The sequence below is a fragment of the Anolis sagrei genome, chromosome 6 (assembly GCF_037176765.1).
Source record: "Anolis sagrei isolate rAnoSag1 chromosome 6, rAnoSag1.mat, whole genome shotgun sequence".
In the NCBI taxonomy this organism is placed as follows: domain Eukaryota; kingdom Metazoa; phylum Chordata; class Lepidosauria; order Squamata; family Dactyloidae; genus Anolis; species Anolis sagrei.
In genome coordinates, this window is record NC_090026.1 from 29,735,065 (window position 1) to 29,762,641 (window position 27,577).

The window sequence follows — 27,577 nt, forward strand, 5'->3', positions numbered from 1 at the left end:
TTACGCCATTTGCGCACTTTACGGCGGAGGAAAAGAGGAAGGATCCTCCTCCAGCGTTAACTTCGGCAGGGAAGTGTGAAGTGGGCCTCGGAGCGCCGTAGTCGCAGCGCCGGTCCGAGGTGAGAAGGGAGGCGGACAGTCAGAGAGGGGTCGGAGGGGCTTGGAGAGAAGGGGGAAGGCCAAAGGGCGCGGTGTTTGCCGCCTGTGGGGCTTCTCTTCGGAAACAGTAAGTCATTATTCCCCTCCTGGACCGAAGTGGGCAGTTTCATGCCCATGGAAGGCTCTCCTTCTAGCGTGTAGGCCTCTTTGGCTCCTGCAATCCCAAATCTGTACTCAGTGTGAAGGAAAGTTGGGAGTTGTGCGTTCCTGTAAGTCATTTCAGATTTAGGGTGACTCAGAGGTGAAGCTTTCACGAGGTTTTCCTGTGTAGGATTTGTTCATCCAGGGTTTGCCTTTGCCTTCCTTTGAGGCCGAGAGAGTGTGGCTCGTTCAAGGTCACACATAGAATAATAGAGTTGGAAGGGATCCCATATCAGTCCAACCTCCTGCCATGCAGGAAAAGCACAATCAAAGCACTCCTGACAGATGGCCATCCAGCCTCTGTTTAAAAGCTTCCAAGGAAGGAGCTTCCACCACACTCTGAAGGAGAGAGTTCCTCTGCTGAACAGCTCTTACAGTCAGGAAGTTCTTCCTAATGGATTCTTGTAGGATTTTTCAGGCTATATGGCCATGTTCTAGAGGCATTCTCTCCTGACGTTTCGCCTACATCTATGGCAAGCATCCTCAGAGGTTGTGAGGACCACAGTGCTATTCCTTAAATCTGAGGATGCCTGCCATAGATGCAGGCGAAACGTCAGGAGAGAATACCTCTAGAACATGGCCATATAGCCCGAAAAATCCTATAATAACCCAGTGATTCCAGCCATGAAAGCCTTCGACAATACATTCTTCCTAATGTTAAGGTGGAATATTTTTTCCTGTAATTTAAACTCATTGTTCTGAATCCTAATCTCCTGGACAGCAGAAAACAAGCCTGTTCCCTCTTCCTTATGACACCCTTCACATATTTATTCATGGCTATCATGTCTCCTCTATCCAGTTCTTTAAGATGCTTCTTATAGGAATTCATGGCAATATGTGGAAATCATCTTAGGCCCCTTCCACATAGCTGCATAAAATTCCACATTTTCTGTTTTGAACTGGAATATATGGCAGTGTGAACTCAGATAACCCAGTTCAAAGCAGATATTGTCGGATTTTCTGCCTTGATATTCTGGGTTATGACTGTGTAAAAGGGCCCTTAGTCGTCCCACTCTGGACACCTTCCAGGTTGTCAATATCTCTTTTGAACTGTGGTGCCCAGAATTGGACACAGTATTTCAGGTGAGATCTATCTAAAGCTGAATAGAGGGAAACCATGACTTCCTTCGATCTAAATATAATTCTCCATGCCTTCAAAACAAGCTCCAGCTAAGGATAGCGTGTCTCTTCTGAATGGATGTCTGGAGCAGGTAATAGGCTAGATGAGGAAAAACAGATTGAAACTAAATCCAGACAAAACAGAGGTGCTTGCCATCAAGGGCCCTCATCTGGGGATGGAGGTATGTCAACCAGTTCTGGATGGGTTTATACACTCCCTAAAAGACTGTGTTTGCAGCTTGGAAATGCTCCTGACTCTGGCTCTCCAAATATCAGCCCAGGTAGATGCTTATTATCAGCTTCGGCTGTTCCACCAATGCACCCCTTCCTAGATTCATGCACTGGTAACCTTAAGGTTGGATTTCTGCATTGTGCTTTACATTGGGCTACCCTTGTTTCAAGTTTGGAAACTCCAGCTGGTTCAAAATACAGCAGAGAGATTGGTTACAGGAACATCTAGGAGTGAACATACCACACCTATCCTAAAGTCACTCCACCGGCTGCCAAATAGTTCCTGGGCAAAGTACAAGGTGTTGGCTTTGACCTTGAAAGTCCTAATAGTTTGGGTCCAGGTTACCTAAATGTCCACCTTCTCCTATACAATGCACCCCACACATTTTGGTCTTCTGGGGGGCATTTGCTCCTATAAGCTGGAACCGAGCTGGCAACTACCACCCAGAGGACATTTTCATTGGCTACCCCACGACTGTGGAACGACCTGCCAGAAGAACTCCAACAGCTAAATAAGCTGTAAGAATTTTAAAACCACATAAAGACTGTCTGCCTACCCAGATAGTCTTTAAACATGGATTTTAAGTGTCCTTCATTTGATCTCTGTTTTGTGTGTTTTAGTATGTATTTTGTAGAGATACATTTTGGTTTGTAACTTTATGGAGGTACATTTTAGTGTATGTATTTGTAGTGTTTTTGCAGTGCTTATGTATTTTTTAATTATTTTGTAACGTACCTCGAGCCATGAGGAGAGGCGGGTAAGAAATATTATTATTATTATACTCCTTTTGATGTAGCCTTTTAATGAAACCCAGTAGGTTTCCACAATGTTACTAAGCTCTTTACTACTTTTGAAAGGAAGGGCGGATGAAGGTGAAGAGGATTTCAATTTCTATCCTGTCCTTTTTACCCTGTTTGAAACTCAAAGTATTTTGCAATGTTTTGTAAAAAATATTGTTAATGGGGATCAGTATACACCAGGCATCCTCAAACCCTCGCCTTCCAGCTGTTTGTACCCCCAACTCCTAGAAACCCTAACTGGCTTGTTCAGTGGTTGGGAATTCTGGAAGTTGGAGGCCTAAACAGCTGGAGGGCCCTGGTTTGAGAATGCATGATCTTAACTATTGAATTAATGCAGTTAGACCCCATTTTAGCTGCCATGGCTCAGTGCTGTGGAATCTTGAGAGCTGCAGGTTTACTAGGTCTTTTCCAAATAGCATTGGTGTCTCACCAAACTGTAGTCCTGTGATTCTATAGTCTAGAGACGTGGCAGTTAAAGTGGGGTCAAACTGCATTTATCCCACGGTGTAAATGCACCAAAGTTGGACATAAAAATCTATGCAAGCTTACTTCTTAAGGCAGTTGTAACTCAACCATGACCCTTCAGGTATTGTTGCTTCCAGCTCTTCAACCATTCACTATGGGCTGTGTTGCTTGTAGGGATCATGGGAGTTGCAGTCCAGTCGCTTTTGGCAGGGGCTTAAACTGTCAACATTGTCTTACTCTGTCATCTTCAAAAGATAGGAATGGGCAAAGTGTAGTTCTCCAAATGTAGCTATGCACCAGAACCTTCTAGTATTCCTCACCATTATTGGAAGTTATTATGACGAACGTGTGTTGCAGTTCAATAACATCTGTGGGTCTGCCATTTGCCTGCTTATGTTCCAAGCATTTAACTAGTTTTGATTCAATGTCTTAAGCCAATAAAAACAAATTGAAACTTCACTTCATGAATGCTAGGGTTATATTAATGGACTATGAGGGTTGGGCCACCTGAAGACAAATTGCAGAAAATAGGTTCTGACCTTTTTTAAAAATACGCCTTTCAGTTTTCATGAACTCTGATTATTTATCTCCTTTCTCTTTCTTATTCCTTTTCCATGCTCCTCCAACCATATTTGTGTGGACTGCACAATCCTGAAATAGCTAAAGGAGAAAATATTTAAAAGCAAAGATGGGAGGCAAGTTTCCAGGGTTTTGGTATAAAAACTGTATATGTAGAGAACCAGCACAGTGTAGTATTTTCAGTGTTGGACTACGAATATGGAAACCAGGATTTGAATCTCAGCCTGGCCATGGAAATCTGTTGGGTTGCCTTAGACAGATTACACTCTCAACTTCAAAGGAAGGAAAAGGCAAATCCCCTCTGATCAAAAGAATGGTAAGACAGCCTTAACATTGTGTGACCTGAAGGCACAAAACCAACAGTACGTGTATGGCAATTATGTAGAATAGGGAGAAAATGTGTTCATTATACAGAGGAATGGCAAATACCAATATTGTTGGGTATCGGTATTACATTCCTGTCTCCTATACTGCAGAATTACATTACTGTCTCCTATATTGCAAAAGCCAAAATATCCAGCAACCAGAAAATTTGCTTTTAAAACCTTCCCTTATGATAGACCTCAGATTCAAAGTGCCAAATCTCTTGTGTACCTAGAAATTCAATACTAGCTCCTTGGAATTTGACTTGGGTGTTTCTTTCCAAACTCAGGCTAGGCTGGTTTATTTTTCAACCAACAGTGCCTGTCCAAAATGACTTAATACAGATTAGTTGCTTGCTAAAGTTAATTAATTACTGTCATATTTAAATGTAGAATTAAGACTGATAAAAGTGTTTCCTAATTCATTTTTAGGAATCTGAACTGTGAATTAATGAAACTAAATTAAAGAGACAAATGCAAAAATGTACATTTAGACTGCATGTTCACACACAGAAAGACGGTACAAGTGGGGAATATTTATCTCAGCAGTACTACACGTGATAAGGTCCATGGGATTATTGATCATGAACCAAACATGAGCCAGCATTGTAATCTTGCAACAAAGAAAGCAAATACCATATTTTCTTGTATTAATAGAAGCATGGTTTCCAAAGCAAGGGAAGTAAGAGCCCTACCATTTTATGTACTGGTCAATTCTCATCAGTATGATTTTGTGCATATTTTGTAATCATGCTTGGTAAGACCTCAAGCAATCAAATTTGCTTTATAGCTTTGCTTTTTATTTATTTATTTCTGGTATTTCTATCCCATTCCTTCTCAACCCCCAAAGGGGGACTCAGGACGGCTTACATTTGGCAGCAATTTGATGCCACTACATATAACACAGAAATGTTATTGTTTCTTTCTTCTAATTAACCAGTGAATCATTGGATGGCTCAAGATAGCTAGTTATTTACTACTCAAGATAACAGGCTTCATCCTATTAATGTATATAATGGGTTGGGAGGGGACAGTCACCCGGGACTTGCATCTCACAGTTCCTAAATCCTTTTTCCCACAGCCAGCATGGTTTTAGTGTTAGACCATAATTCTAGAGACCAGATTTCGAATCCCCTCTCCGCTGTGGAAACCCATTGACCTTGGGTTAGCGACATTCAGCCTCAGAAGAAACCAAAGGCAGACCCCCCCCCCTCTGAACAAATCTTGTCAGGAACATTTGTTGTTATTTTAAATTTTAAAACAGGTGCATTTCTGCAATTTCAAGTTAGTTTAATATTCAAAGATGGTACATGTAGCAAAAAAATAAAGTTGTAACATTGTTCTCCTTCAGGCATCTTTTCCCTAAGCCTGGCAGTTTCTAAAAATGTAGCTGATGGTGGGATGGAGAGAGGTGCTCTGGTTGCTACTGCTAATTTTAGATTAGTAACCTAGATTGTGTGCTTTTTAAAGAGCTAGTTCTTGGAACTGTGGAATAGGAAAATATTAATGTAGCAAGAGGCTAATAATGGCATTGTCAACCCATAATATAACCCTTAAAAGGATGCTAAAACTTTGGGAATACAGTGATACTAGGAATTGCAGATAAACATCTTTTTATTGATTACTGCTTGGGACAGTACTTCTGCAGCAGCAAATGGAAAGGATATTACAGTCCTACTAAGGCCCCTTCTACATTGCCATATAAAATCCAGATTGTCTGCTTTGAACTGGATTAGATGACAAGGTAAACTCATATAATCCAGTTCAAAGTAGATATTGTGGATTATATGCTTTGATAATTTGGATTATATGGCAGTGTAGAAGGGGCCTGGGAGTGAAAATGTTTTACAAGTAATACATTGTTTGTTTATCACTTGTAAATTAATTGTGGGATAAGCATGGCTTTTTCAAGTAGCAGTCTGAGCTTTTCATCCTTTTAGAATTCTTTCTGAGTGTCCATTGACATGTAGATGCACTTTCTCAGGGAGCCATGGTAAAATACAGATGTTAAAAATAATTGAAAGTATATCATCATTGTATCAATCTTCCAGGCAGTATATGTCCGTATGCTAAATATTCTAGACAAATGTCACACTCAGAGTTGACAGCTGATCCCATTGAAAAATGGTTACTCAGTTGTTTGAATTCTCATTCTGCATAGGGCAAATAACCCATGCAAACAAATGGGCAAATAGCTTATGTTACTGGCTGACTGACACTTATGTGGTGGAACAGAGGAATCAGGAGGAAAAAGAAATCGTCCTCTTGAGTCAACGTTTACTCACCAGAGTGGCACAGTGGGTTGAGATTAGGACTCTGGAGAATAAGGTTCATATTCACAGTCAGCTATAGAAACACACTATGGTGATCCTAGACAAGTAACCCTGTCTCGAAGGAAGGCAAAAGCAAACCCACTCTGAAAAAATCTTGCCAAGAAAGCCCTGTGCTGGGTTCATTTTAGAGCTACTTTTTAGTTAGAAACAAGAATAAATCAATGGCTGCTTTACTTTGTACATTTAAGTAATTTATGTTTAGTCTGCAGAAGAGAACGCTGAAAAGAGACATGATAACAATGTTTAAATATGTGACAGGATGTCATAAGGAAAAGGGAGCAGGCTGCCTTGGAGAATAGGACTTAGAACCATGGGTTCAAATTATGGAAAAGGGGATTCCGTCTGAACATTAGGAAGAATTTTCTGACCATAAGAGCTGTTCAGCAGTGGAACTCTCTGTCTCAGAGTGTGATGGAGGCTCCGCCTTTGGAAGTTATTAAGCAGAAGCTGGATGGCCATCTGTTGGGGGTGCTTTGGGTTGTGCTTTTCCTGCATGGCATGGGGTTGGACTGGATGGCCTTGTAGTCTCTTCCAACTCTCTTCCAATTCTAGAACAATGATGCAACATGACTCCTATGTTGCCTACATGAATGTTTTTAAGTGGGTCAGTTATCTCACAACTGTGCCTTGTTCATGAGTGTTCTTAAAGAGACATAATGTATTGTAAGAGAAGCACCAGTTCTTAAGTATTCAAATGATATACAAAGTGAAATGAAACTAAAACTTGCAATAAAATTATTTTTTCCTCATATGTCTATACAGCTGGTGGTAAATTCCCTTTGTTGCATTGTTATAGGTACAGTATTTAAAGTGGAAAGATGTTGATATTTTTATTATATCTCTCCTATTGCAGCAATCATGAGAACAGTGTATTTTTTCGTGGCTGCTCTCTTTGTCCCATGGGGTATATCTCTGGCAAAGTTTGATGAGTTTGATGATGGAGATGACATTGTGGAATATGATGATAATGACTTTGCTGAATTCGAAGATGTGATTGAAGATCCTGCAACTGAATCTCCCCAGCGAATTGTGACAACAGAGGATGACGAGGAAGAGGCCACGGTTGAACTCGAAGGACAAGATGAAGGACTTGACTTTGAGGATGCTGATGCCCAGGTGATACCATATGAAGGGACCTGGTCAGACTTGGGTTTTTTTGTTGCATACTAGAGGATTGGAGTGGTCCAGATCATCTTGCTGGTGAAACTAGACTTTACAATGTGCTTGTTATTAAGATCTGACATTTAAAATGCATAGGACCAAAACAGGCAAATTAAAATATTCACAGGAAGAAAACATTATAGCTCCACTGAACCCCAAACTGGAAGAAAAGCAGAATATACAGGCAGTCTCCGAGTTACAAACATCCAACTTACAAATGACCCATACTTACAAATGGGAGTGAGGCAACAGGAAGTGAAAGAAATCTACCCCTAGGAAGGGAAATTCACTCCTGAAAGAGTTATTATGGGGAAAAGATGTCTCAACTGAAGCTTTATAGTGAATCCTTGTTTCCACAACAAGCTATTTTTTAAAAAAATCCAATAATCACAGGAACAGAAAGTGAGGCGAAATATTCTGAACAGGGACACAGACAGATAAACACAAGGCTGTTAACCCTTCACTGTGCTATTCAAAGCTAAAAGATATCTATTTTGGCTGGAGTTACACTTTAAAAATGTACTTGTTCTAACTTACATATAAATTCAACTTAAGAACAAACCTACGGAACCTATCTTGTTCGTAACTTGGGGACTGCCTGATGTATCAGATATAGAGACTGAGAAGAAGAGGAAGACTGGGTCAGTTGAGTCAAAGTCTTCTTGTGAAATGAAATCTCTCTACAAAAAAGCAGCAGAGAAGGGATTTTTCTGACTTCTGGGTAGATGGGATTGCGACATCATTGAGACCACAGTAGAATTTGCTTTTTGTTGAACTGCCCTCCCGAAATCCCATGCAGACATATCATACTTCGGATGGGCAGAACATCAGTGATCACCTTTGGCCAACTTCTGTCTCAAGCCCACTTAATCCAAAGTGAACCCTGTGATTTAAGGAGAGTTCAGTAGTAGTTCTATAGCATTCAGCAGAGAAACATCTTTTATTGAAACAACTGGTTTTGCTGGACTTTGTGTATTCTTGTTTCAGGAAGGTGATGCAGAAAGTGAACCATATGATGATGAAGAATTTGAAGGCTATGAAGAGAAACCTGATGCAACTCCTGGCAAAAGTAAAGATCCCATAACCATTGTGGATGTAAGTGCCTGTTGTGAAACTTTTACATCTCGATCTTAATTACAAAAGCTTGTTCCTGCCCTAACTGAATAAATGAAGATGGAATATGCGCAATCGCAACTGGAACAGCTTCTGGACTATTATTTCAAATTGTGTGGTTTTGAGTAGTTAGTTTTAATGTTTATGTTTATATTTATGTTTTTAATGTGTATGTTTATTTTATTATTTTTCAGTCTTATGTGGCCTTAAATTATTACCTATTGTAAGGCCGCTCTGAGTCACCTTCAGGGTGAGAAAGGTGAGATATAAATACAGTAAATAAATAAAATAAATAAATACATATCCTCACTGCCCCCCCCCCCTTTGCAGAAAAAGCATATAGCTTTTTGAGATTAGATCTTATGTGAAGTTGGTGTCATCCAAAGTAATATTTTATTCATTCCAAGTATCCTTCCTATTTGACAGCTTTCTTTCATTCTCCTTGTGTACTCAGAATGTCACTAAGCATCATGTAGTACTAAAGCATTTAACGGGTAACATAAAGGATTTAAGTTGTGCTTAAAATAAATAATTTCATAAAGTTGTAGGGCTGGAAGAAGACAATATTTATTCAATTTTTGACCAGGCAATCTTAAAATCAAATCCACACAATCCAAAAGAGTATCAAACCACATTGTAAAAATTTGATCCATTTAAAAGTTGAAATTGTTTTCTTTTTTCCTGTCAAGCTGCAATTTTCTTTTCTTTTTCACTTCTGTTTCTTCTAATACACTTTTGAGAGTGTTAGTAGCCTTTCTGCTTCTGCAAGTGTATGCTATAACTTGAAAATGCTTCTCTTAATGTTTCTGCAACTTAATTAGGTCTGTAGTTCTTTGGGACATTGCAATGCAATGTGTTGTCCTGTATTTGGTTATGAGACTGATATACATTCCAAATTCGTTCTTGGCTCTGAAATTCAATTGACTTGGAGCCAAGTTAGATTAACTCTTTATCAAATATTGATTACAATGAGGTAATTAAATTTAAATAAAATTAGAATCAGCACTCTCTGTAGGGGGAATATGGATATATGGAATTAATTGTTATTTTTATGTATAGAAACGAAGTGGTATGCACATCGTAAAAGAAAAAGTATTATTTATTAATTCAGAGGAGATAACCTGTGAGATCACAGGTGATAAAAATTTTGAATAAAAAAATACTATAGCTGTCAGGCAGAATTTGTGTTAAGGGAATGTTCAAAATAGAACAAATCTAACCAAATCTGCATTTAACAGGTCCCTGCCCATCTCCAAAATAGTTGGGAGAGTTATTACATGGAAATATTAATGGTAACCGGCCTGCTTGCTTACATCATGAACTACATCATTGGGAAGAATAAGAACAACCGTCTTGCTCAGGCCTGGTTCAGTAGTCACCGGGAATTACTTGAAAGTAACTTTGCCCTTGTTGGTGAGTTGGTTTTGACCTCTACCTCCATGCTCCTTACCTGCGGGTTCAGTACTGCAGCATTAAATATCAGCATGAATGTTGAAGTCACCAAGGAGGAAGGCCAGCTAAGCATTGGCATGGAGCTGTCATTTTATATCATGCAAATATAAGTGAAAAAAGTTGTGTAAAATGAACACTGAATATGGAAAGTCAGAGGAGAGAATTGGACAAAGTGGGCAACATCGCAGCTGTACCTTTAAAATAACTCAAAGACTAATTGACTTGATTATGTTGAAGGAAGAGATGGGGTTATAGGGGAAGTGTTTATAGTTTTCCTTTATTGTTTAAATTAAAAAGTAGAGATTAAGAATTAATATAAGAATGTAAATTATATACTTATTTTCTGACAAATGGGAAGTCAGTTTACACACACACAGGTAAAGGTATTGGGGAGTTAAGGATGAGTTTGTGTAGTTGTTTATTGATTTTGATTGTTATGTATAATGTATAGTGTGTTTTAATTGGCTATGATACTGTCTTTTGATAACTTGTATTATGTAAACCGCTTTGAGTCGCCTAAGGGCTGAGAAAAGCGGTATAGAAATAAAGTAAGTAAGTAAATAAATAAATAGTAGTTTTGTAATAGGTAGAGGTGTTAGGTTTGTGTTAGAGAGCAATATTTCTCCCCCCCCCCCCCATGTACTTGTTATTTTAAAGCTGTTTTAACATCATTCAAGTCATAGAATCTGAAACCACGTAGGTTGTCTTTCAGAGGTCCAAACAGACAACCTATGTGGTTTCAGATTCAATGACTTGAATGACGTTAAAACAACTTTAAAATCATAAGTACATAAATGTGTACAAATTGATGGTGTCTAGGCTGAAAGGTAGTTTTGAGTAGAGGATATTTCTGCTGTTATATGTTCATAACGTTTTTATGACACAGGATACAAAACCTTTTGACCTACTCTCATATATTTAATAAATATTCATTGAAAATATATTTAATTGGGCAAAGTTCATCCTTTCCAAAGTGCTAGATGTATAGAAATTTGACAGCTCTCTTCTTATAGTGTTGCCCACCATAAAGTATTTGTACATCTTAGACAACTACTGAAATATTCAGGCTTCTTTGCATGCTTGAAGTGGTATAGAGACAATTTAAGATACTGCTTAAGTTGAATTTAAAAGTCATGATAGAAAGTAGTAGTTGAAATTATTTTTTGGGGGGTAGGCTGGCACAAGATATTCAAATCTTTCTGAATTCTTTCTAGAACCTTGAATTATTGGTCTTATGGATTGGAGGCAGCTGCATTAGTGGGCAGCAGTCTCCATTATTTTGCACTAAACAAAGCCTCTGAGTTTGGTTCAAAGATTCATTGGCGTAAACTGCGATGTACATTAGGCTTACAGTCACAAGTCCATTTTAAGTAGCATGTTCTTTCTTTCAAGGGGATGACGGCACCAATAAAGAGGCCACAAGTACGGGCAAGCTGAACCAAGAGAATGAACATATTTATAATCTCTGGTGCTCTGGAAGAGTTTGCTGTGAGGGCATGCTTATCCAGCTCAAGGTATGGGAAGGAACACCTTAAAATGTTCAATGCTTTAATTCAGGAAAGAGCAGATGGTGCCACTCAATTTAATAGTAGAGCTCTGCATGATTTGCAATGTTAAGAAAGGGTCTTACTGTATTATATATCTCTATTTTCAAATAGTTGTCAAATAGTATAAAGAACAACAAAGAATCCTGCAAGAATAATTGGTCCCTTTCCTCTTCTATATGCTACCTTCTGGATCTGCCTATTATCATGGTATTCTGTTTTCTCAGTCAGGTTCTTTGGACAGGTTAGAATCAGGAAGAAGTGTATGTGTGAATTTTGCTGTTTTCCTTAAAGCAGATACAGAAATAGGACACTTATTTCCTTTTGGAAATAAGTGGCCCAAAGGACTAGATATGAAAATATTAAGCCAGACTGAAAAGGCAACCTATTTTTCAGAGTGAAAAACTAAAATATCTATTTTCTGCAAAAATCAAGTTACTTCTCCAAAGTGCTTCTGTCACTAAGGAACTGGATGCCATCTTAAATTTTGTGGTGGGAGACGATTCGATTGTACACCTAATGCAGTAGTGAAATAAACATGCATACATGAGAGCTACAGTAGAGTTGCCTTGCACTTCTACAGTACACATGACATTTTGTGGTACTCCTTAAGGGAATTTGGGTTTTTTATTAGTTCTGGTGGTAGGGATTGCTCTTGTACATTCAAGAACAAGACTATACCAAACCTTGAACAGGAATAAACTTTGTTCAAAATTATGTCTTTTAGTTTCTCAAAAGACAAGATTTGCTGAATGTGCTTGCTCGCATGATGAGGCCGGCCTGCGATCAAGTGGTATGTATTTTAGTTTTACAACATCAGAGAACATTAGTAGCGCTAATTCAGGGGCCTGTGTTTGACAAATCAAATCAAAGCTTTGTGAATTTGATATATTCACAGTCTTGTGAAGAATATCTGTTTCATTCATTAACCTATATAAGTTGGGGGGGGGGGGGGTTTGGAGGGGGGGTTGTGTCAGGAGCAACTTGAAAAACTGCAAGTCGCTTCTGATGTGAGAGAATTGACCGTCTGCAAGGACATTGCCCAGAGGATGCCTGGATGTTTGATGTTTTACCATCCTTGTGGGAGGCTTCTCTCATGACCCTGCACGGGCAGTTGGAGCTGACAGAGGGAGCTCAACCTGCTCTCCCCAGATTTGAACTGCTGACCTGTCAGTCAGCAATCCTGCTGGCACAAGGGTTTAACCCATTGTGCCATAGGGGGCTCTGTATATATATATAAGTTGAAAAAAATTGACAAAAAATGCCTAAAAACAAGGGCGGATTTAAACATAGATCAGTGCTGGAATACAGACTGAGCATGAAATCAGAGACAAAACTCTCCCATTTTGTCCCTTCCTTGCTCAAATTGGAAAAGGCCCCCCTTCCTCACAATTTTTTCCTGATCCTTTACCTCAAAGCAGTTGAGCCTTCTGTGATGATAGATTATTTATTAGCGGTGGCTTTACATGTAAAGTGAAGTGAAAATAGGCTCTCATTTTATGCCCTCCTAATTATACTTTAGATGATTTTCCTTGTTGTCCTGTCATCCATTTCCAGCACACTACTGATTTAGTTTAATGGCCATGATCCATTTATGGTATTGAAAATGCAATGTGCAACTCTGGGATCCTTATTCTTCACCATTCTTCACCATTTCTGTTATGAATGGATATTGCTGTGAAGATTTATAGGGTGATTAACTTTTTTTGTGTTGCCTAGCAAATAAAAGTTACTATGAACGATGATGACATGGATACCTACGTGTTTGCTGTTGGGACAAGAAAAGCCTTAGTGAGGCTTCAAAAGGAGATGCAGGACCTGGTATGTATTGGGGATTGGGAAAAGTGGAATCCAGAGTTAGGACAGTATGTGTATAATACTCTTTAACTATACATTTCTTCAGATTACCTAGTAAGAACTCAAAACCTTCCATATTTGTTGTGGTCATTGTGCAAAATTCAGCAGAAATGATTCAGATTTGTTTGCAAACCATGATTTGGTGCCACATGAACAAACCTGATGGGATCCTCAGAATTGCCATGCATTTCCTTCTCTCCCTCAAGCACTGTGACAGTTGAATGTGCACAGTATTTTGGCTTGTCCTGGAAAAGAGGAAAGAGATGGTTTGACAAAGGAGGGAAAGAACTCCAGTATATAAACAGAAGACAAGTGGGTTGCAGTGGGTTTTCTGGGCTGCATGGCCATGTTCCTGAAGCATTCTCTGCTGATGTTTTGCCCACATCTATGGCAGGCATTCTCAGAGGTTGTGAGGTCTGTTGAGAACTAGGCAAGTGAAGTATATATATCTGTGAAATGTCCAGGGTGGGAGAAAAAAACTCTTGTCTGTTGGAGGCAAGTGTGAATGTTGCAGTTGTCCAGCTTGATTAGCATTGAATAGCCTTGCAGCTTCAAAGCCTGGCTGCTTCCTGCTTGGGGTCCCTTTTGAAAGTTTATGATATTTTGTGTTTTATATCTTCATTTCAAAGTCTGAATAAATATAGGCCCCATACTCTTTCGATTAGACTAACTGTATGCAACCTGTCACTCATAAAAGTTAATTCTCAAAGTTTCTGTAGTACTTATGAAACACCCAGAATTCAGCTTTTCAGTAATTATAATGATGCATGCTTTATTCTACTACTTGTAATACATTAAAAAGAATATGTCAAAATATAGTTTTAAATTGTGTATTTTAATATTTTGATAAATGTTTTTAATGTTTATGTATTGTATGTGAATCTGTGCCCTGGCATTGAATGCTTATTTATTATTTATTTATTTATTTGTTTATTAATGCGCTTGTATACCGCTAATATCTCAGCCCAAATCGGCGACTCATTGCGGTTTACAACACTTAAAAAACAACAATATTCAGTTTAAAAGCATAAAACACATATACAATACAAATTATTGGGCCACCAATAACCATCCAATGCATCTCGTAACTGGAGTCGCAATCCAAATTCATCGTCCATGATTACCAGTCCTTTAGTCATCATAATCCGTTGCAACGGATTAACCGAATGCTTGTTTAAACATCCATGTCTTCAATCTTTTCCGAAACACCATCAGCGAGGGGGCTGATCTTACCTCTATGGGGAGGGTGTTCCAAAGCCGAGGGGCCACCACAGAAAAGGCCCTGTCTCTCGTTCCCGCCAGCCGCACTTGTGAAGCCGGCGGGATAGAGAGCAGGGACTCCCCAGAAGATCTTAGGGTCCTGGTGGGCTGATAGGTTGAGATACGTTCGGATAGATAAGTTGGGCCAGAACCGTTTAGGGCTTTAAAGGCCAACGCCAGCACTTTGAATTGAGCCCGGTAGCAGATCGGCAGCCAGTGGAGCTGGTGCAGCAGAGGAGTTGTATGCTCCCTGCGCCCCGCTCCTGTTAGTATCATGGCTGCCGCCCGTTGGACTAATTGGAGCTTCCGGGCTGTCTTCAAAGGCAACCCCAGATAGAGAGCGTTGCAGTAGTCAAGACGGGATGTAATCAGAGCGTGGACTACCGTGGCCAAGTCAGACTTCCCAAGGTACGGTCGCAGTTGGCGCACAAGTTTTAATGTTTAATGTTTGCCGTTTATATGCTGTGCTCTGCCCTGAGTCCCCTTCAGGGTGAGAAGGGCGGAATATAAATGTTTTAAATAAATAAATAAATAAATAATATTTAATATACTGTAATTTCAAGAAATAGATTGAGCTATAAAAATTGTTTTCATAAGTGTATCGTAAAAATGTAGTTATTTTCATTTTTAATTCATATGTGGTAAATATTTATATTTTCATGTGTATTACTTCTGAGAGTATTTTGGATACAATCTTACTTGTTATAGTGTTATCTTTGCACGTCTTTGAACCGCTGGGTTGCATGCTTGCCATCTTGTGATCTGCATTTATTAACTATTCTGTAGTATCGGTGGAAAGGACTCTTGGGGCATTTGTGTGAAAGAATTAATGGAAGAGCTTTTGTTCCTTTGCCCTGTGGGTGGATGCGTGGGAGTGCTTCCCGGCAAGATATTTATTGTAAATTGCCCTGCCTCATTCATGGAGTATTACAGAAGGGTCAAACTGACACTGTCTTCATTCTTGTATTTGTGCCTTAAAATGTTACAATCCACCTGAAAGCTTTCAGGAAATTGATTTATATTTTTAAAAATCTGAATTGAAATGGTATCAGTATGCCTGCTCTTTTTCCAATCTATTGAAAGTTGAACCTTGTAGGCAAGAGATATATTATAAGACATTGGGTTTTGTACTGCTAATGATAGTGAATTTATGCAAAGATGGGAAAAGAACATGACTGCTTTTTAAAAAAAGTCACAGTGAGTGGGTGAAACCACTGATGATTGAGAAAGTTGGTGGTGATGTTATGAGCCACATGAATAGATTGATGGTGTGTGGAGGCAGATTGCCTCCTCACACCATCAATCTATTCATGTGGCTCATAACATCACCACCAACTTTCTCAATCATCAGTGGTTTCACCCACTCACTGTGTGACGATGTGAGGAGGCAACCAACAAAGGGTTGCCTCCTCACACCAAACTGGAAACCTGAATTCCTCCCTTAATTTTTATTAGGGTCACCAGGCACCTTCTTAAGCAAGGGATAGCAAATACAAAGCATTTGTCTTACATGTTAATCTCTTCCCGACAGAGTGAATTCTGCAGTGATAAACCTAAGACTGGGGCAAAATACGGGCTCCCAGAGTCATTGGCTATCCTGTCAGAGATGGGTGAAGTCACAGAGGGAATGATGGATACTAAGGTAATGGAACGTAACAGATTAAAAACATATAATTATGCTATTGTTCTAGATGTAATATATTGTTTTATGTTATTGTGAGGCATTGAATCTTTTCCCTTTATTATGTTGGAAACTGCTTTGCTTCCCCCTAGGACAGTGGTTCTCAACCTGTGGGTCCCCAGATGTTTTGGCCTTCAGCTCCCAGAAATCCCAGCTGTTGGGATTTCTGGGAGTTGAAGGCCAAAACATCTGGTGACCCTCAGGTTGAGAACCACTGTCCTAGGGGTTGAGGAAAGTGGTATTAAATAAATAAATAAATAAATATCAATATATTAAATGGCATTTTTAAGAACTGTAACAATGTTCCCAACCACCTAAATTTTCCTTTGCTTCTGTCCAGCACTGCTTATACTTGGAATAGTCTTATTAGTTGTTTAGGGAGTGGGAGGGGTGTTTTTGTTCTCTTGATAGCTCTGAAAATTTGTGTATCTGGCTTAGGAGGCAAAGCTTCCACATAGCTGAGTGAAATAAAATTGTTCTTATAATATAAATGTTGTCTAGTGGACATGAGACACCTTAAATCTCACCCTTGAAGGAGGCTTATTGGAGAAATCTGGGCAAGTGGGTAGCTTTCAGTCCAGATATTTTTCCTCAGAAGACTAAGTAGTGATAAAGAAGAATGATACAATATGAATAATTACTAGTGACTTGTAACAATTAAATATATTACAGTAGACTTTAGGTTATGAAATAATATCATTTGAAATGGTGGATTGGTGAAATTCACAAAATGGAATGTTGTTGTTGTTCATTAAACCCTTGTGCCAGCAGGACTGCTAACCTAAAAGTTGGTGGTTCGAATCCGGGGAGCAGAGTGAGCTCCTGTCTGTCATCTCCAGTTTCTCATGCAGGGACATGGGAGAAGCCTCCCACAGGATGGTAAAACATCCGGGTGTCCCCTGGGCAACGTCCTTGCAGACGGCCAATTCTCTCACACCAGAAGTGACTTGCAGTTTCTCAAGTCGTGCCTGACATGGAGAAAAAAAAAACATTTAGATGACTTGGTTTTTGTTTTCTAAGAGTTAGACAAGGGATTGGGGGAGCTTGTCATCCTCAAGGTGTTGTTGGAGTCCAGTTCCCACCATCCCCAACCACCTTAACCATTAGTGAAGCATGGTAGAGGTATAATTGAACAGTATCTGGAGGAGCAGAGATTCCAGAGCTGAATGTTAGACAAATTCATGGAGGGCAAATGAGTGGTAGGTTGAACTTCTGAGTCCACTATATACACCTGAATGGGGCTAAAGCAACAGGGAAAGCTTTTTACTTTCATGCTATTACCTGAGGCATCTGGCTAGCCATAGATAATAACAACATTCAGGAGCTTTTATTTGATTCTGCAAGTCTGCTCTTTTGGTGTTTGCTCTTATGTTTTACATGGAACTCCTAGTTTTCTAGACATTTTCGACGGTAGCTTCATAAGAAAGTATGTCCTCCTCTTTAACCCAATCGAAGCGACCTGGTTTGTGATGGCAGGATTAGGTGCAAGGTTTTAACAGTTTTTAATTTTAATTGTATTTATATGTTTTATTATTAATTGTATTTATATGTTTTATTGGATTTTAAAGTTTAATATTTTGTGTATTTTTCTCAATGTGGCATTGAATATTGCCAGCAATCAGAAGCTGCTCTGAGTCCCCTTTGGGGTGAAATAGAGCAAGGTACAAATACAGTAAATAATTAAATAAATTTCTTATTTCTCCCTGTAGATGATCCATTTTCTCACACATTATGCTGACAAGATTGAGTCTGTCCATTTTTCAGACCAGTTTTCTGGTCCAAAACTTATGCAAGAGTGAGTATGACACAAGAAAGTTTGTGCTTTGAAATGAATGTTGGATTGAATCTTATGAAAGGTGAAGGGAAAGAGGAAAAAAAGTCCCAAGCAAACTTTGTAGTTGGCTAGGGACTATAGAGAAGTGTGTATCTTAGAATTCCTGTTTGAGAAATCCAATATGGTCAGTGCTGCTGCTTACTTAGTTTGTGACAAGGTTGGATTTTGGGTTGGGCTGAGAATCAGAGCTCATTGCTACAACACATGGAATAGAAACAGTTAATATTTTGAAATAAAGAGCAATGCCTTTGTCCATTTAAGCAACTATTTCATGGGGTGCTACAGCAAATATAATATAGCATTTGCCTACTATACAGCCCCATTTCCTGATTGCGGGGGAAAAATGGAAATAAACAGTGTGTCATGCCACAATGGTTCCCTGTTGTCTTGCCATCATGCTATAAGCAGCATCAAAGCAAAGCTGTAGTAAGAATCTTTTGGCACTTGCCCCCTATCAACTGCCTTAACTCCCACTCTGGGAGAAAGGTAGGATATAAATCCAACAAATAAATAAAATCAGAAGAAGGAATAAATTGCCATACCAGATCCTTGGCTGCTTATAAACATGGCTGAGTGCTCTCATGCTGTTTGTTGCACAGTGATTGAATATCAGTGATGCTTTCTTCTAGATGACATAACATTTTTCTATAAAGGGGGTGATGTATTGTCGGTTTACAATCATCCTCATTGATTTTCCCAGTGGGTTTAAGGTAGGAGACATCCCACATGAAAGCCCCCCTAGAACCATCTGATCTTTAACCGAAAATTCATAGAATAATTTAGAATTCTTTCTCAGCTGGGCTTTACAGCAGAATATGTGCAATTAGATGATGATGATGATGACGATGACGACAACTTTATTTATATCCCACCACCATCTCCCTAAAGGAGATTTGGGCAGCTTACAAAGCAACAAAAGTGCAACATAAGACATATAAAATGCAACAGAAATTTACCAAAGCAATAAGCAACACCAAATCACATAAAATAACAACACACAAAATAAAAAAAATCAAATAGAATAGAATCAACCAATGAAAACACAACAATAAATTGTGGTTAAAATGAGCTATACAGATTTTATGTTCCAGCCACATAATTGATTAAAATACCAGCTTTAAAAGAACAGGGTCTGACTTTGTTCTATTTAGTCATCCAAATTAGATCCAGAAGTGTATTCTCATAAAAAGTTGGCAATGGACCTTGATAGCAAATCTTGTAAAAGTTACTTCTTGGGCAGCAACTCTCAGAGTCCCCAAGTGGCTTTGAAAAGAAATGTTTCCAGGCTCTACTGATATTGCTGTGCTGCCCTTAAATATTGGATTTTAATATCCTTCTAATATTATTTCTTTTTCTTTTTTTACTAGGGAAGGTCAGCCTTTGAAACTGCCAGAAACTAAAAAGACACTTTTGTTTACTTTCAATGGTAAGGGCAGGTTTATGATTTTCAAATGGCTTTTTCCTGTGGATGTAAAGTCTTGCATTTGAAAACCTGTTTAACTTCCAATTCTGGATAGGAGTTTGTTCTGCTTTTAATAGCATTTTTCTCCTCTGATCAGTATCTAAATAGCATATATTCATGTGAGGTCATATTAGTGTCTTTCTATGTTCCTTCAAGTCATCTGTGGACCAACGTTGACTCCATGAATTTCATAAGAGTTTTCCTCGACAAGGAATACTCAGACATGGCTTTCCCAGTTTTTTCCTCTGAAAGCACCTGGCAAACTCCTGTTCGAGTACTAACCTGATTCTGCTTAGTTTTCAAAATCAAATGAGATCTGGTGGCATCAGGGAATTTAGACTTTACTGCTAATATATAGTAGTTTTCAGATTACAACCTAAGCACTTTAATCTAAAGAAAGTATCATTTTGCTTTACAGTGCCTGGATCAGGCAATACCTCCCCAAAAGATATGGAAGCTCTGTTGCCTCTGATGAATATGGTGATTTACTCTATTGACAAAGCAAAAAAGTTCCGTCTGAATAGAGAAGTAAGTTGTGTCATTTTGTGTGCACTCCCATCATATTAAAGTGCAGTTTTAAAAGTAGGTAGCAGGCCTTTACTAACAACCCCCCCCCCCCTTTTTTTTTTACTGGACAAAGTTTCCTCTGTTTTGCTTAAACTATCGCATTCACCAGAGTTGACCAACATTATTTGTTACAGCTTGTGATGTAAATAACAGACAAGAGTGACTGCGCTACATTAGATGTTCAGATGATGCTGCAGAAGTCCAACCAGAATATTAAATGGAGTTTGGAAGATGACAGGAGGCTAATTCTAGAGCTGGGGCAGGATTTCTAAGCATGGAAATTACTCTTTTTGGCTACAGCTCTCAGAATTCCTAGGAATTCTAATAGAAAAAAGTCACACTTCCACACTGGATACTTGTAACTTGAGCCTTGTAGTCTTATTAGGAAGAGTGAAGCACTGTGTACTGCATGTCCTAAAGCTGTATTTTTAAAAAATCTACCTTGGTGCACATGAATGTGTTACAGTAAACTGGCTTCTGACAATGATCCAGCATATTTTATATATGTTTTGCCAGCTTTTTTACATATGTGTTTAGTTCACTGCAGTGCTGTATGACATACAAAATGCTTGCTCATACTAATAGTGACTTATTTTACATCTCTTCTTGCTCTGGATCAAAGGGCAAACAAAAAGCTGATAAGAACAGAGCACGCGTAGAAGAGAATTTTCTGAAACTGACTCATGTGCAAAGGCAAGAGGCTGCTCAGTCCCGCAGGGAAGAAAAGAAACGGGCAGAAAAAGAGAGGATCATGAATGAAGAAGATCCAGAGAAGCAGCGACGTCTGGAGGTAAGCAACATTTTAAAAACAAGTTCCTTAATGTTTGGTGAAAGTTGAGCCGACAAATTCTGGGGAAAAAATTCAAAGTCCAATTGTCATAGGGACAGCAAGTTGGCAAAATCTTGTGAACAGGAGCACAGGCAGCAAAACTAATGTTACAGGGATGTTAAACCTTTTGTATTCTATCCAAAAGTATTTTTGGAGGCTGGAGTTACAGTTAAAAGTGTACCTCTTCTGACTTACAGCAAATTCAGCTTAATAACAAACCTACAGAACTTACTTTGTATTTTGAGAAATGCTATCTTAAACGTTTGTCTGTACTAATGGGATTTCTTAAAATCAGTCCCTCTCATACAGGCAGTTCAAGGTACTGTCTGTATGAGAGAGACTGATTTTGAGAAAGCCCGTTAGTACAAACGTTTAGATAGCATTTCTCAAAATACAAGTTTTGAGTCTGTGTGGAAAGTTGACAGAACTGTCATTGGTCCACTCAAAAAGTGAAATACAATTGCTCGGTGGTTCATGAATTCTGTGAAGGAAGAGTCTCTCTGAGTGCATGTTATGGATCTCTATAATTTTGTTGCTTCTATTTTTTTTCATTTGTCTATTCCAAGGCAGGAAGTTTTTCTCAGTAGTCTACTTGTGTTAGTAGAAAAAGAGGAAAGGCAGGAGAAAAGGTGGGTGGGGGGGAACAAATTGGTTTTTATTTTGGCATGGGTTCTTGTGAACCCATGCCAAACCCTCTTCTACCGATGCAGTAAGAGTAATATTAAAGCTTTAGGAACAAAACATTATACCATTGTGGGAGTGGTGTAGAATGTAAACCATGTGCTTTGTCCTACATTTTCAAAGGTCAGGGTGATGCAGATCTTTACAGTGGTCAGTTTGTGTGGAGGTCTGAAAGCTGCACACATAATAAAAATGATCTTTTCTGAGAGAATTTTTGAATCCAGGGAAACTGACTTTTGATAAGTAGATGTACTGTTTTTCCAAGCTGATAATCTCAGCTTGGAAACCGCATTCAGCACTTGATTAAGTCTGGAAGTGAATGTGCAAAAATAGAATTAATTTTCTGCTGAAGCCAGGTCTCTTCCTCTATACCAATTTATTGTTCTCTAAAAGGACTTCTATGGTTGAGAGGAACCCCATTGCTACCTGGCTCTCTTTTGATGTTTACACTGTTTCCAAGACCAGCTAGAGCTGTGGAAACAGATCTCCCTGATTTTCCGGTCTGGTGGAAGTTGTAATAGAACAATTGAAGCTTCCTATAGTTCCAGATCTGCTTTGTTTTCCACATCATCTCAGGCTGTTCTTCCATCAACCTCCCCTGTAGCATTGAGTTTCTAATTACCGTCTTAGGGGTAAGGAAAGTTATAACTTTTGTTGTCCTGGTGTTAAGCATGGAATCTACTCATTGACACTACAACAAAGTGGAAAAACCAAATATATATACTAGAACCACCTGAGTCAGTTTGCTTTTCCTCCAAAATGACCTGAATTCAAGGTTTTGTCCACAAAACAAGAGCAGTAAGCTGTCAATTCAGGAAGTCCTACAGGTTCATAGAGCCTCTTGATTTTGCATCCTCTAGTCTTAAATATAGCTCCTATTGTCTCCTCCATTTTTTCATCACATAGAGATGAATAATTTTAGAGGTAGTTCCTTTGTAGGCTTGTAATGGTGTATGGTTAAGGATTTGTCAGTCGGGATCTTCTTTCTCATGCCTGTATACCCAGTGTGAATCTAGGAACTTATGTCAGAAGAGATGAAACATCAGAATGACATGATTACATGATGTCTATATTCTTCATAATGTCACCCAAGAATGGTTTGGTTTTCTGAGGTACTCTACTTGCACTATCTTTTACTCAATTACATTCCAACTCGAAGGCAACATAATGAAGTACTCTCAATATGTAGTGTGACCTTAGTGTTTGAAGATGTGTTTCAAACCCCTTATGCTACTACAGACCTTTGTGTTTATCCTTCTTTTGTTCTTTGTAGGATAATCTTTTGGCTGTCCAAGTGTACTGGAGTTTGGTCCTCCACATTTTTTCATCTTCATGGAATCTCTTGCCTTTGACTATGCTTGTTGGGGTTTCTGGGAACTGAAGCTTGAAACATCTGTGGTTTAAAAAGGGTGAAAACCACATAGATAGATAGTCACTTTGACATATTCCTTGTCAGGTCTAATAATGCCAGATAGAATCTTTGTCCATTTCATTGGTAGTGTTATAATTTCATTCATCTCTGGGGAGAGAGACTGCTTACAAGAAATCTATCAGGCATATATTAGTAGGACATTAAATGATAGAAACCTTTTGTCTTGGCCAAAGTTGTTTTTGAGCAGTTTTACAAATATTCAAGCAATAGGAAACAGTAACTGCTGTGATATGTGGGCTCCCTCCTTAGAATGTACTGCCAACGCCATATGCCTTCCTATCTGTGAAAAGGGAAAAGGAAATTCTCACATAGTACACTTCTTGTTTTTGTTTTGTTTTTGTAGACAGGATGGCATTCTTCCCAATTTCCTTCAAGTTCAAGAGAGTTCAGTTCTCAGTCTGGGTCTTGTTATATATTAGGAGACTGACATTCCTGGAGATTCAGATGGCATCTGTGTTACCTGATTGTATGCTCTGATTGCCTTTTTCTCCTTAGAAAGTTGTATCTTCTTCCCCTTCCCATCTCTTTAGGAAGTGAATTTTTATCTTGCCTTTTGGGAAACAGGTTCTATCCTATGTTATGTTCCTTCCTATCTATCATAAGAGAAATGCTCCAGGCAGCAATTTAATTTTCCCTGCCTCAAGAGATCTGTGAATCACTCACAATGACAAAGTAACAATTGCATGGTTGTTGCACAACAGAATGATTGTTGAGAAGAGCCATTAATCTGCACAGCTAACTGAATTTCCTTGAAGCCTTTGTTTCTAACTGGTTTCCTGATTTGCCCTCTAAAGAAACACAGGATCTGATAATTTCATACAACGTGTTCTATTTTCCAACAGGAGGCTGCTTTGCGGCGTGAGCAGAAGAAGCTCGAGAAGAAGCAAATGAAAATGAAGCAAATCAAAGTGAAAGCCATGTGAAAAACTTTTGCAAGAAATCTCTTCCTCGGTGCCAACCACAGAATTGCAATCCGCTGCCTACAATGAGTTAGTTATATCCCTCAGTTTAATCTCCGCCCATTAAGAATAATTTGTAACACTAACATTTGCAACTCGTGGGGTTATATTTAAATCATTTCTCTGCATGTATACATGTATTAAGGTTGTTAAGATGCCAAGAAATTTTCCCTGGGTTCATCATAAGGGTCTTCTTGGAAAACTTAAAGAAAACCTCCTCACATGCGTGTATACACTGGGTTGCGTCCGAAAATGATCCCATCAACATCAAAGTTACACTTCGGTCAGCAACAAGAGAAATTTTATCTGGGTCAGCATTCCTCACAGCTGGGATTAATCCTGAATAAACTTCCCTTACCTTGATTAGTGGGACTGTGAAAAGGTATTTTCAGGGCTGCAACCAATGTTCTGTCTTTACGAGACATGCGGGTGCTTGTATTAGAGGGCTTTGCAGTTGTCTTCCATGTTGCTGGATTAGCTTTCCCGCTTCTGTCTTTTGCTTTTTATTTCTTATACCTATAACTTCTGAAAATGTGCCAGCAATGCATAAGCACTTTGATTCTGTTTTGGGGGTGTGGGAATATTAATTTTATAGTGGCTAATATTTGAAAACAATTCCCACCACCAAACTCTCACAGTTGGGAAAACATAACTCCTTTTTGTGATTGGTACAATCAGCACACTTGGATATCAAACAGTTGTAACATGAAATAGTGGTAGTATGGACTGTATAGTTTTAAACCCAAATGTGGTTGATGGAAAGGGTTCATTCTTTCACAGTTCTTAAAATACAAGGGTGGTAAATGTGTATTATTTAAAGACTAGTGTAGTTTGAGACAAGCGGATTGTAAATCAATCTGTACACTGCTAATCGCAAAGGCTACAGTGTGTGTGGATGTGGACAAGCTTTTGTGTTCAATGTTTTCAAGATCCAGCCCTGTAAATATGGGAATAATGATGTTGAGGTGTAAATAGGTAATTGGGAAATGCTTACTGATATATTTTAAAAAAGCATATTTTAATACTGTTAGTTTAAAACAATATAAAACTTTATATTAAGTTGCCCTGATACAGAATTTGGGGCGCATTAATCTGCATACAGGCCACTACATGAAGATATCTTATGAGATCAGACATGTAGTTCCTCTTGCATTATCCCCTTTTTTTGAATCTTGCTTTTTATCCTCCACACAACTGGCTTGTGTGCACCTCCTTTTTGCACACAATGTGCTGTATTCATTTCCCCATGTAGATGGTATTTGCTGGTTGTAGGTTGGTGCACACATTGGGTTTCCTCTCTACGTCCGACATATGTTTTTAGCAGCTTTCTCTAGAATTCAATGTGTTTTTTGTCATTGCTCTTCAGTGTTGCTTTCTTTTCTATGTTTCTGTGGATGCTGACTATATGACCATTGACAAGGAGCTAGGGTATAAATAACTACAATTATTTCCCAAGCAAGGTAGAATGATTTTTAGAGATGTGTTATCTTTTTGTATCTCTTTTAGGTTATTTACTAAAGGGTTGGCATATGCTGGAAAAACTGGGAACTGGAGCTATGCCTGCTTTGCAGTCTTGTGGAATTGCTGCATTTTATAAATGCTCATCTAGAGGGCATCTGATCATTGTGTGTTATGGGCACTTTCTGCAGCGGGTTTCATGGGAAGAAATATGAGGGTTAAATTTGTTTCTTAATGTATTTTCCTGATGATGCTTTTATCTGCAGATATCTCTGATGCAATAACATTAAGCTGCTCTTTAAATCAGCATGTGCTAAAATCTATTTGTCAGAGCATGGAAATGCACAGGTTCTATCTGAATGCAAAAACCTGCAGCCTGAAAAGACATTTGAATTTAATAATTTTTATATAACTATCATTTATGGTACTTTACAGCAGAAATGGCAATCCTATGTGGGATCCAAACTATTTTGTCACTAGATGTAGAAAGTAAAATTGAATAAAGTATTGTTTCACAGAGTTCCTGTTTCAATGGAAATGTATAACTGGTTTGCTATGAGGTTTTATAAGAAATCATATACTTCTCCAGTAATTGTTGGACCACACACCTTTGTAGACCAGCATTGCTAAGAGTGCTGGGACTTGTGCTCCAATGAGAGCTAAGGAAGTAAACGCAAAAGTTTACACACACCTGATCAACATTTGTGTCTTGTTTTTGGCTTTATCACTGGGTTCAACCTTTGGTTTCATTGTACAGTTCAACAATCATCTGTCCTCTAGGAAGAAAGGCTTTGAATACAGGAAAGGAAGTGCACGATGTTGGCTAAAACAAGGCTGCAAAGGATTCCAGCCAATAGTCCTTGCTTGTAGTGATAAAATAAGGTATGAGACAGGATTACCAGAGATGTAATGAATTTTAAACCCCTCTAAATAGCTCCTTTTCCAGAACTAAACATTATACATTTGATACAGTGGTTCGTGCCTCCTGTAGCACTTAAGAAGTGGGTTCCGAAAGTGAATAGCCAGGAAAGAGTTAACTTCAAGGTGTATAGGGACTCACTGCACCTCTTGAATCTCTCAGCAAAAAAAAAATGGGGCATATTCTCACATATGGTCTTTGAAAATTGAGTCCCCTCTGGGGTGAGAAAGGCAGGGTAGACATGTCGTTAATAAATAAATAAATAAATAAAATCATATACATGGGGAGTGATTCTTCTATATTTTTCCCACCCCTGGTTTAACTAATGAAAGGGAGAGAGATCATGGATTTTTCCCCAAAGTGAATTTTGAAAAATGCGCATGTTATAGTGACTGACAGAGTATTGGAACCCAGGTGTAGGAGATTGGGAGTCAATTCACTCTTAAAATATAAAGCTTTTTGTGGAGACTTTTGAACATATCTTAATCTCAATTTTGTTGTGAGGATACTGTGAAGGGAATGGAGAGGGCCATGTACTGTAAGCTTCCCTGGGCTCCCTGGGGTTTATACAAAACTGCTGTAAGTGATAGTCTTTTTGTTTACTTGTTGCAAAAGCCCTGGAAAGAGAAATGTTGCATTAGGAGGAATATCTTAAAGTTCTATTGCCATTGCATTCATACCTATTGTCTTACGGAATTGAGAAAATTGGCAGCATTCAGTACTGAAAAAGATGAGGCCAGGTGAGTCATGCAACTGGGAAAATTATATACTTGTCCTGCAGAATAGAAGACAATAAAATCTTAATGATGTGTTTTTGGTTAGTTAGATGTGTCACATGCCTTCAAGTAGTTTTCAGCTTAGGTTCACCTTGGGTTCTGGGGCTGAAAGTGTGTGACTTGACCCAGGTCACTCCATGGATTTCCGTGGCCAAGTGAGGAATTGAGCCCTGGTGTCCAGAGTTGAAATCCAACACTCAAACTACATCACCACTACATAGATGACCGAGAAAGAATTTGAAGGTACCCGAAATCAATGAATCCTGCTTTAGAGGGCTCCTGAAAAATTGCTTCCGGAAATATGCATGTGCACAATTTCTATTTATAATGCACTAGCAAAGTGCCTCAAATTACAGTACAAGTGGAGACAGGTGGCATATAATTCTGTGATTCCTTGCATTT

General features: G+C 38.8%; 1 protein-coding gene across 2 annotated transcripts; it reads left to right on the forward strand.

The window, feature by feature from the left end:
- CCDC47 (coiled-coil domain containing 47) lies at window positions 1-25,999 on the forward strand. 2 transcript variants are annotated; one of them, XM_060780788.2, is made up of 13 exons: window positions 1-119; window positions 7,044-7,306; window positions 8,339-8,446; window positions 9,703-9,877; window positions 11,309-11,430; window positions 12,188-12,253; window positions 13,180-13,281; window positions 16,109-16,219; window positions 17,968-18,053; window positions 19,460-19,518; window positions 19,973-20,082; window positions 20,744-20,911; window positions 23,906-25,999. In XM_060780788.2, exons 2-13 carry the CDS (start codon window positions 7,049-7,051, stop codon window positions 23,984-23,986), a joined length of 1,446 nt encoding a protein of 481 aa, XP_060636771.1. In that variant the 5' UTR covers window positions 1-119; window positions 7,044-7,048; the 3' UTR covers window positions 23,987-25,999. The 2 variants fall into 2 exon arrangements, with proteins under 2 accessions (XP_060636771.1, XP_060636772.1); XM_060780789.2 differs by lacking the exon at window positions 1-119 and adding an exon at window positions 126-226.
- Window positions 26,000-27,577: the final 1,578 nt, after the last annotated feature.